The following is a 12,059-nucleotide window of genomic DNA, read 5'->3' as shown; positions in this document are numbered from 1 at the left end:
ACCCTGGGACCCAAGGGGTTCTTCTATACAGGTCCTGTCCCATATTCCTGGGAGTATAGAAGATGGAGGCGCTGCACCACTAAGAGATCATGGAGGCTACCACCCCAGAAGCCCGGTCCTGGCTCCCCAATAACATCGCGGGAAGCTCAGGCCCTCCTCACAGGTATGCACCACACTGCATGTAATCTGCCCTCATGCACCCTAGACACCAGTGTAGAGTCTGGGGGAAGGGGGGAAGCAGGGTTACACATACAAGGGTCAACCACCCACCTTATACCTCCTGGGTTACCTAACCTCCCACTCTGGGGTACTCCCCCCAATAATAAACCCCCCCCTACCACCACCACCCCAAAAAAACTAACCTCCCCTCTACAGTACTGGCCATTAGAACTACTAGCCAAAGGTGGCAGAGTTAGTGGCAGATCATAAAATGCTGGGATGATTTATCACAATGTTAATTGGCTAACAGCATGTTTGCCATATGCTGAGGGACCTAATGGACATTTTTACTTCATAAAATTAGATTTGTGGTTCTCCACAAAATGTAGGAAGAATAACATCTGTTACCTATTTAGGTAATAATAATGACTTTATTTCATATGGTGCTTTTCTCCCAATGGGACTCAAAGTGCTTCAAAATTACAGACATCGTCCCTGCCCAGGTGATCTTACAATCTATAATTTTGGTGCCTGAGGCACAGGGAACAACTCGTTATTTGCCCTTATAATATGGAGCTCTGTTGATCTGCCCCATTGTGTGCTGTTTGGCTTGGGTTGTGTCACAGAATGTACTTATTTACTCGCAGATTAGTAATTTTCCCCTGTCATCCCGCATTTATGGCGTAGAAAGGTCTCATGTGACTCAAGAATCCATATTGTCTATGTTATCTATGTTGTACAAGCCTTGGTAATTACAATTAGGATTTTTGAGTTTAAAAATTCATTTAAATCAGTATGGCAGGAGCATGTTTAGAAAGTATGAATATTTGTAGGATAATAAAGAAGGTTTAAATATACCGTTCTAGTCATAGTTAATGAGTACTGAACAAGATAGGTTTTTCAGAACAGAGATGGATAGTATGGGTTGGCATCTCACAAGGTTGGCTGGAAGATAACAATATAGGGAATAATTGTTCTACCATGAATGTCTAAAAATATATCTACGAAAGAAGAAAACATGTTTTCTTGCTGTCTATTAATATTAATTGCTATGTACTGTATAATCTGGTTGATCATAAGAAAATGGAGTAACTTCCATATATAGCTGGTTATAAGAAAAAGGGTATTAAGGTTTTGCTTTGACATACAGAACAGAACTAGGAAATACTATCATGTTGATTAGTTCTCTACTCAAACTGCATCCCTGTAATATGCTTTCTGTCTCTGATGAATAAATGATTATTGGAGCAAAGACACCTGCCTCAATCTTGAAGGATATAAAGTCCTATCTTCATATGGTACTTTACCAATAATTTGTGCACCTTAAATCCTTCTAACTTGATGGTAAAATGTATTGATTTTCACAACATCATTTCTTACCCTGTATATATATATCTCTTGCCCCCACCGACTCGGCGTTGCCGAAGATGGAAAGCAGACCTCGCCCCGCCCGGAAGAAGATAGAAGAAAGAAGAATACAGATGAAGATGAAGATGGATTACAAATAGAAGACCCGTGGATTGATTTGGATTTTTAGTTTAATGTTTATTTTTTTATGTTTTTTTATTTTATGGGTTCCTGTGCCTGGTGGATTGGTTCGTGAGTAAGCTGCGCAACGGGAGTCGGTGGGGCCAAGTAATGGTAAGTGAACTAAAGAAATGTATTTTATTTAACTTGTTAATTTTTTTAAAAGCTTTTTTAACATGTGTATTTTTGTTTTTTTGTGGTATATCATTTCTTGCCACTGTATGTATGTATGTATATATGTCTAGAGAGATATATACATACAGGGTAAGAAATTATGTTGTTTTAAAAGCTTGATTTGATGTGTTTTAAATTAATTTGTCTATGCTGCTATGCTTTATTGTGAGTTTAAAGTATTTTAAAATTAGATAGATGTAATTGTTGATATTGTATTGTGTGTTTGAGGGAGGTCAGGGCTAGCCTTGGTTTTAAAGTTTGTATTCTGGTTGGTACTTATATTTTTTCACATGCTAAATTGTTCTGCTCCAGGCGTGAATTAGTTAATTTTTTCATTGTTCGGGATGGACTGTCAATTGTTTAGGGATGTAAATAATGATTGCTAATTGATTTTTGTTTACTTGATTGGTTAAAATAGTTGACTTGTTTGGAAGTGTTTGTATTTTGCTTGCAATGATGTTGTTAACATTCATTTGCAGAATGTATATGGTGCATAGATTTTATGCATCATTTATACAATGTAAATGCAATGTATTGATTGGAATGTGAGGTGTTTCATTGGCATTTGATGATTTATTGTAAGATCAGTTAGGATTATTAAAGGAAATTCATTGTAATGTAGTGTGTCTGTATGGAGACGTGTTATTTGTAGGACAGTATGGTTTTTATAACCCTTCTACATTTATTTGTATATTGGTTCATCATGTGTGTGTATATACTGTATATATATATATATATATATATATATATATATATATATATATATATATATATATATATATATATATATATATACTGTACATATAGTTGCATGATGAAGCCACTGTACAAATTCATGGGTGAAGGATGGGTATCGGGCCAGTGTGGCTTAACCCCTTAATTACCTTTGCGGTTATTATCTGATAAGGTGTTTAAGGGGTTAATTGATATCTGAATGTAATTGCAATGTATTGGCTTTGTATTGGCTATGTATTTTGTGGGCAAGACAAGGATGTTGCTGGCGACGGACACTTCGTATTGATGAGGTCAGTAGTACTTTATTTATTTTAATTTGCTAGTTAATGTTTTTAATAATGGGCAATTAATCTATTATCCATATCTGGATAAAAGTTATTTTGCACATTATTGTACTGTAGGTGTTGGGGGGGGTGTATGTATTGAATGTATAGGCCAGGTTTATTTTTTTTACATTCAGGGTTTGTTCCGTGGTTCTGCGTGGGACCTCTGGAGACCACCTGTGGTTTCCTCGGGTATCCCACGGGTATCAGGCTGGTGGTTCCACGGGTGACACATGTGGGGATGAAGCGGTGGCCTCACATCTGTGGGGGCACCGCGGACCCGTAGTCTGTGGGGATGAAGCTGTGTGGTCCCACTTCTGTGGGGGCACCGCCGACCCGTAGGTGTGATGGGGATGATGATGTGTGGTCCCACTTCTGTGGGGGAACCGCGGACCCATAGTGAGCACTCGTGAGTTCCCCAGACCCCCGCGGGACCCACCAGCAGGCCTCCAGAACCTGTGTAAAAAGGGCTGCTGGTACCCTGTAGGTCTGTCCAGGTGCCCCGCCAGCCTCCGGGGACTCGCGTGGGGCTGCGTTATGAACCTTGTATGTAAAAGAATAAATCATGTATTTATGGGGGGGGGGGGCACAGGGGATGGGTAATGTATTTAATAAATATAATGATGTTTATTGTGGGTCACTATTGTTTTTATTGTGGGTACTGGGGGTGGGGGGGGTTCCCCAACGGTATGTGGGTAGGCCTCCCTTGTGGGTAGTGGGTGAGGGGGGGTTAGGCCTCATGGGTTGAGGGGTTAGTGTGGGAGGGTATGTAGGCGTCCTGAGTGGTGGGTGAGGGTGGGTTAACCCCTTAATGACCGTAGTGGTTAATAACCGCTATGGTGATTAAGGGGTTAGGGGACATTACTTTGGATGTTTTCATTTTTGTGTCTGTTTCGCAGAAGCAGAGTGGCCATGGCCAGGATGGGGGGGGGGTAACGGTATGTGGGTAGTGGGTGAGTGTGGTTAGACCTCACAGTATGCACATCGGGTCCCCCCCATCCCCACATTTACATAAACTGCACTCACAGCAACAGAGGCAGGGAGATTTAACAGACACATTAGGGGGAGGGGGCTTTACACAGATCACAGTCAAGGAGGTGGGGTTATAACCCACTCCCCCTCCCCACATTTACATAAACTGCACTCACAGCAACACAGGCAGGGAGATTTAACATTAACATTAGGGGGGAGGGGGCTTTAAGCAGATTACACACAAGGCAGAGAGATTTAACAGAAACATTAGGGGGGAGGGGGCTTTACACAGATTACACTCAAGGCAGGGAGATACAGGGGATGTACTGTTCTGTATGTTGTTTATTGCAATGCTTCAATGTGTGTACAGTATTATGTTTTTTACAATTAGATAGATGTAATCCTTGGTATTGTAAGGGTTAGCGTTGGTTTTAAATTTTGTATTCTGGTTGGTACTTATATATTGATTTTTGTTTACTTGATTGCTTAAAATAGTTGACTTGTTTGGAGTTATCTGTATTTTGCTTGCAATGATATTGTTCACATTCATTTGCAGAATGTATATGGTGCATAGATTTTATGCATCATTTATACAATGTAAATGCAATATATTGATTGGAATGTGAGGTTTTTCTTTGTCATTTGATGATTTAGATTGTAAGATCAGTTAGGATTATTAAAGGAAATTCATTGTAATGTAGTGTGTCTGTATGGAGAAGTGTTATTTGTAGTACAGTATGACTTTGATAACCCTTCTACATTTATTTGTATATTGGTTCATCATGTGTGTGTATATACTGTATATATATATATATATATATATATATATATATATATATATATATATATATATATATATATATATATATACAGTATGTATATATATATATACTGTATATATATATATATATATATATATATATATATATATATATATACAGTATATATATAACAACAATATATATATTTATTTATTTATATTCATGTATATATTTATTTATATTCATGTATTTATTTATTTATTTAGATTTATTTATTAATTGTGGGGCTGCTGTGCGTGAATTTTTTTTATTGTGGGTAGCGGGGGTGGGTGAAGGGGGTATTTGGCCCTTGGTGTGAGTTTAGGACTTGCGGGGGGGTTGCGGGTGCACTTAACCCCTTCACGACCGTAGCAGTTAATACCGCTACGGTCGTGAACGGGTTAAGTGCACCCGCTACCCCCCCGCAAGCCCTAAACAACCACCGTTGGGGCTAATACCCCCTTCACCCACCCCCGCTACCCACATTAAAAAAAATTCACACACAGCAGCAGCACAATTAATAAATAAATCTAAATAATAAATAAATATATGAATATAAATAAATATATTTAAAATACATTTTTATCCATATTGTAGATGTGCAGGGGGTCTCCGGAGCAGAAATGTTTTGGTTTTAGGTCCGTGGACCCCCTGCTCCCCGAGATACAGGCCCCTTTAGGGGGTGCCGGCATCCCTCTGCTTGGTTTACATGCCGCGGTCACGTGATTGGGACCTTTAAATGCAGAGGGATACCGGCACCTCATAAAGGGGCCTGTATCTCGGGGAGCAGGCGGTCCCCGGACCTGAAACCAACGCGGTTCAGCTCCGGAGACCCCCTGCACATCTACACTATGAATAAAAATGTATTTTAAATGTATTTATTTATATTCATTTATTTATTTATTTAGATTTATTTATTTATTTTTTGGGCGGCTGCTGTGTGTGAGTTTTTTTTTATTGTGGGTAGCGGGGGTGGGTGAAGGGGGTATTAGCCCCAACGGTGTTTGTTTAGGGCGTTAACCCCTTCATGACCGTAGCGGTATTAACTGCTATGGTCGTGAAGGGGTTAAGTGCACCCGCAACCCCCCCGCAAGTCCTAAACTCACACCAAGGGCCAAATACCCCCTTCACCCACCCCCGCTACCCACAATAAAGCGGGCACGGTGAGTTAACCCCTTCATTGCCTTAGCGGCTATCAGCTATGGTAATGAAGCAGCATTTCTGTATTTTTAATAATATTGTGCAGGAGCAGGGGGTCCCCTGAGCATTAATTTCTGGCTCAGGGAACCCCCTGCTCACTGTACAATATTATTAAAATACAGAAATGCTGCTTCGTTACCATAGCATATAGCCGCTAAGGTAAGGAACGAGTGTTTATTTATATATGTGTTTTATTTATACTGTACATGTGCAGAGGGTCTCCGGAGCAGAAACGTTTTGGTTTTAGGTCCGGGGACCCCCTGCTTCCCGAGATACAGGCCCCTTTAGGGGGTGCCGGTATCCCTCTGCTTGGTTTACATGCCGCGGTCACGTGATCGGGACCTTTAAATGCAGAGGGATACCGGCACCTCATAAAGGGGGCTGTATCTCGGGAAGCAGGGGGTCCCCGGACCTGAAACCAACGCGGTTCAGCTTCGGAGACCCCCTGCACATCTACACTATGAATAAAAATGTATTTTAAATAATTTTTAATGTGCCGATGTTTGCGCAGAGAGAGCAGCGGTTCTCTCTCTGCTGCAAACACATCTCGCCCCCGCCGGCCTATAGTATCATTGATGTGCATACAGTATACAGTACTGTATGTGTACAGTACTGTATGTTAGGGGTTATAGGGGTTGTTGTTATACAGTATATATATATATATATATATATATATATATATATATATATATATATATATATATATATATATACTGCATTACAATTCATGAATTTATGCCATCTGGCGGACACGCGAAGCATTGCAGCCTAGTAAATCCTGAACCATTATCAATTAACACATCAACCGCGCGTCAGCCGGGCATGCGCCTGGCTGGGAACGCGGCATGCTCCGGGTGAACAGCGTGGCATTCCAGGAACATGCCAGGTAAAAGCCGGTGATTTGTTCGAATAAAAGCTGCCGCTGCTGTAGGTTAAGTTACTGTAAAAAGGAATTGGCACATGTAGCACAAAATAAGACCTCTCTTTTACGGTTTCGTGCCCGTGGGCGCTTTATCAAAGTGATAAAGCGCCCACGGGTGCGAAACGCGTAAGAGTATTTACTTTCGATTGTGAACCGCCATATTCACCTTCTTCTGTTCTTACTGTCAGCATGATGGATCTATTAATGTATTTGTTTCATATTCAAAATTAGTTAATGGATGTTGTATGGGACTGCTTAGTATTTCATCAAAATTATGACAGGAAGTAATACAGAATAAATAATATGTCACTTATGAAAACAGATTATCATAAATATGATTTGATATATTGTAAATAGCATGTTTATTGCTTCTTTTAGGATAGCATCACAGAATATAAAAAATAGTAGCTCAAACTACAGTAATAAAGTATTACCTTTCTTTTGGCTCTAAGCTGTTCGTGATATTTATCAGATGTGTCTCCTGGTATCTCGCCTCCCCACAGTGTAATTCCAACAATTGTATAAGTGACGCCCATCACTAGTAATGGAAAGCAGTACACCAGCAAAACTACAAACACTTGATACCTATAATACAGAATTACATGAATACTCATTCGATAAAGCAGGTTATGGTGGATACATTTTTTTTACACATATTGTGTATTGTAAGGAAATTAATAAAGAAGATCCAACAGTGCTCTATACATCTTACACAGTTTTAATTTCAAGCATCTTAACCCTTTTGCTGCCTCAAGGTAGAGAAAGGGTTAAACATAATTTTGTCCTTAAATTGAAAATCGTTAAACCTGGAACCAAAGTCACTTAATTATGAAAAATTATTTTGAACAATATAACTTTTCAAAGTTCAATTTAATCTGATTTATGTTTGTTGATATTTTGATTTTTGATTAGTTTTGTTGTGTGCAAATGAGCTTCAAATATGTACTATAGCTGGTTTAATGAACTTTACTGCAACTTTGATTGAAAATATTGTTGAATCTTTATGGGAGTGGTAACTTTTGCAATAACATGCGCAATGGAGAAATGGGCAGTGTTTCTATTGCGTCTTTAGAAATATTATATTGAAAAATGTGAAAGTGTGCATTACTTTTCATGGTGAAACAATGCAATAAATAATGAGTCTACGTGTACTCCATGAACAGTAATAAAACAAAATCTTCACTATATATATTAGAAAATAGGTAGACACATATGAGAAATATATTTTTAAGAGATGATTGCATGTACAGTAATAATATGTTTGTGTTTTTATGTATACAACTTAATATAATAAAGGTGTTTCTTAATTGATGAATTATTGCATTATAATGGCCAGGAAAAAAGGTCTTTGGATGATTTATAACATTTCCTCTAAAAATGCGTGGCTTAGGCAGAATTATATCAATTAGTTTGGAAAGTGTAGATTTTACATAATTTTGTAGGTGACACAACTGGGAAGAAATTTAGAAATGAGAATTTTCTCTGGATATCTTTGAGAGTAGCTGTGTAAATACATCATTGTTATAGTAACACCCCACATTTTGTACCAGTCTGTGTTTATTAGAGTACACAAATCTGTTGAGATTCACTTTGCCACTGTTTACAGTATATCCCTAAGCACTGTTGTTTTTCAGATTTGCTCAGAGAACAAAAGAGAGAAGTACATCTGAGTGGCTACTCTCATCCATATAGCCACAGATACTAAAACCGCGGCACTTTTACATACAAATGAAAAAATTAGCTGGACTTACGTAAATTTTTTTTCATATCCTGGCCATGCCAACAAACAAAGAGTCCTGCTAGGCATCACTTTGGTTTTGGAATATAGGCACTGAGGAAAAGCGAGCAGGAAGGCAAAAATCCAGATACTCCCAATAACCACTTTTGTTGAAGTAGCAGACAGCCGTGGTTTTAAAGGATCAATGATAGCCATGTATCTATAAAAATGAAAAATAAACAATAAAAAAAAGGACAGGGTGAGCTTTCAGTGCTTGTAATAATCAGTTATCCAGAATGGAAAGAAATGAGAAATCCCACTGGCATTACAAATATTTGTCTACAGTACAAGCATTTTCTGGTTTGAGAAACAACCACCAACATTAAAAAGGGGGAAAATGAACTAACACCCTTCTGGTAAAAAGCACAATAAAAGTTCCTGTATGTCTTTGTGCGTTACAAACTTAAATTATTAAGAAAAAATATCATAACCATATCAATACAATGGTTGTATATATTATAGGTTTCTGCAATGTGTTACATCGTTTACTGGACCAACATCATTTTACATTCAGTATTATTGTCTTGTATTGAAATTGCTCTGCTGAGACATTTACAATATTCAGATAGTCAGGATGATGAGCTGTTATTTTTGACTTATGACCTTGACACTTGCACAAATTACCCCTGAACTGTAATTTCATAATTTTAGAATGTTGGCCAAATACCACTATTACAGATATTACTTATACTGTAGATATAATCTGTGATATAATTTAATAAAGCACAAGGAGATGCACTGTTGCAGGTCAGTACACAGTTTATATTTTTTAAATTATAACATATAATTTCACCTGTATTCCTCTTTTCTCTAAGCACAAAGCTCAGAGAGTAATGCATGCAAATCTGTGAGGACGAGAAGGTGAGGGACAGACCCACAGTGTGATTAACCCTATGCAATACTGACTGAAATATAGGAGGAGGGTTGATTTTACATCAATCCTATGGCTTTCTTGCATTCACAGGCGAGACTGTGGAAGAAGGAGGCAAACCAGGGAGCATGAGCTCAGGTTAAAGAAAAACACGGGTTAGTTCCAATGGAATGCATAGCACTATAGGGTCATCAGTTTACTACTACTGATGCAAGTGATAGAAATACTGTAGGCCATGATGCATCTTCTACATTTTAACTAAAATGTTATATAACGTATTTGATTAATGTTAAATGAAGTAGCCTGAATGCATATACTACATGCTACATGCCCTGATTTGTCTTAAATATTAGACCATATACTGAACTATTTTGCATCAGAAGCCTCATGATTACAATGTTTGCATGAAGAGAGAATACAGTGGACTATGATTTTAATATACAGTATATAGATCACAAAATGTATTCAAAGTAACTGTGCTAAAGGTTCGAGGAAACTTGGCTCCCATGGCAGATGTATAAATCCATGGTCTGATGTGTATATAAGGTCTATGCGTTCCAATCTGTCCTGTGGGATTTGTTGACAAATCACAATGTTACGGTAGTGTGCATGTAACAGCCACTCTATATACCACCAAAGGGTCCAGATGCTGTCACACTACACCATTACCACACTCTTAGGCTGAGTCCATGCTGCTGCTGAGCTCGCTCATGCTTGGAGAGCGGTGATGTCACCAGCTCTCCAAGCATGAGCGATCGCTGTCCTGCAACATTTTTAGAGCAGGAGCTGGGGGGGGGGGGGGGGGGGGGTTTGCTATACGGGAGGGGATGTGTCATTGGCTGTATAGGGGCTTTCTGTGTTTCTGTGTGTGTCTGTCTGTCTCTCCCCCCCCATTGCGTTCTCTCTCCCCCCATTACTCTCTCTCCATTTTCCCCCATCACTCTCTCCCTTCTCCCCCCCTCTCTCTACCTTCTTCCCCCCTCTGTCTCTCCCCCCATTGCTCTCTCTCCCTTCTCCCCCTCTCTCTCCCTTCTCCCTCCCTCTCTCTCTCACCACCCATTGCTCTCTCTCCCTTCTCCCCCCTCTCTCTCTTCTCCCCCCTCTCCCTCTCCCTTCTCCCCACCTTTCTCTCTCCCTTCTCCCCCCTCTCTCTCTCCCCCATTGCTCTCTCTCCCTTCTCCCCCTTCTCCCTCCCTCTCTCTCTCCCCCCATTGCTCTCTCTCCCTTCTCCCCCTCTCTCTCCCTTCTCTCCCCCTTCTCTCCTCCCCTCTCTCTCTCACTTCTCCCCCCTCTCCCTCTCCCTTCTCCCCCCTCTCTCTCCCTTCTCCCCCCTCTCTCCCTTCTACCCCCTCTCTCTCTTCTCCCCCCTCTCTCTCCCTTATCCCCCCTCTCTCCCTTTCCCCCCCCCTCTCTCTCCATTCTCACCCCCTCTCTCTCTCCCTTCTCCCCCTTCTCTCCCCTCTCTCTCTCCCTTCTCCCCCTCTCTCTCCCTTCTCCCCCCCACCACACCACTCCATTTCCCCCCCCCCCAGCAGCAGCCCATTTGCCCCTCCCACCCCAGCAGCAGCCCGTTTGCCCCCCCCACCACCCCAGCAGCAGCCTGTTTGCCCCGCCCCCACCCCAGCAGCAGCCCGTTTGCCCCCCCACCCCAGCAGTAGTCTGTTTGCCACCCCAGCAGTAATCCGTTTGCCCCCCCCCCTTTTCCACTTCTCTCTATTCCCTCTCAGCTAAAAATTTAATGTTGTGTGTGTGTGACAGGAGTAGAACACGCCCCCTCTCTCTTACCATTGGTCAGAGCAGGTTCATGTGACCCTGCTCTCAGCACGAAAGTATCTCTCCCTTGTCTCCCCAAGCACAACGCTTGGGAGAGCGTGTGTGCACACGCATGAGCGCGTGTGCACAGCGGGAGAGGGCAGGTGCTGATCTACATTGCAGAAGGTAAGCACGCCAATACAAAAAAGCCCGAAATTTGAAATCACAATTAGCACCAAGCTGCCCTAAGAAATGTTTTGGATCTGGCCAAACCATGTGGCTAGGAGACATTAAAGGTTATTTTCCTTGTAAAAAATGTATTGGTTGCAGTTTTGGATCTAAATGTAAAGAGTTTAAATCTAATGTTACTGGCAAAAGTTATGATATTCAAACATTTATCAATTGTAAATCCAACTTTTGTGTTTACCTTTTAGAATGCCCTTGCATTCACATACAGTATATGTTTAGAACAGGGAGACCTCTTAAGAGAAGATTTGCAGAACATGTGTATAACATCAAAAAGGGTTTGGAGACACATAGTACTGTATATCCAACCATTTTAAGATTCATCACAACATGTTACCTGATGGACTTATCTGCATTGACTTTGATTTGGCATCCTTCCTTTAGAGACTCCCTGTGCTATTACCATAAGAATATCATTTGAATATGTTTTCCTGCCGTTCAATATATGTTTCCGGTTTTATTAGCCATTCATTTATGTATTTTATATTGTTCATATTTGTGTTCTTAGTAGAACCAATTGTCCATTTCAGAGGTGTTTTTTAACCCCACTGTTGCCATCACAAAGCACCAGTAGATTCACCTTTGTCATTTCATATGTTGC

The 12,059-nt window shown here is 40.5% G+C and overlaps 1 protein-coding gene across 1 annotated transcript in view; it reads right to left on the bottom strand.

Annotated features, from left to right (window-relative positions):
- TACR3 (tachykinin receptor 3) overlaps positions 1 to 12,059 on the bottom strand; it is a 185,227-nt gene that overhangs the window by 61,299 nt on the left and 111,869 nt on the right. Inside the window, exons 2-3 of the mRNA XM_075608922.1 lie at positions 8,564 to 8,749; positions 7,247 to 7,397 (exon numbers count right to left, since the gene is read on the bottom strand). Of these exons, the coding sequence (XP_075465037.1) occupies positions 7,247 to 7,397; positions 8,564 to 8,749 (337 nt within the window). The remainder of the gene's footprint in view (positions 1 to 7,246; positions 7,398 to 8,563; positions 8,750 to 12,059) is intronic.

Source organism: Ascaphus truei, chromosome 1 (genome assembly GCF_040206685.1).
Source record: "Ascaphus truei isolate aAscTru1 chromosome 1, aAscTru1.hap1, whole genome shotgun sequence".
Classification (NCBI taxonomy): domain Eukaryota; kingdom Metazoa; phylum Chordata; class Amphibia; order Anura; family Ascaphidae; genus Ascaphus; species Ascaphus truei.
The sequence above is the reverse complement of the archived record's forward strand: the minus strand, read 5'-3'. Positions and strand labels throughout refer to the sequence as shown.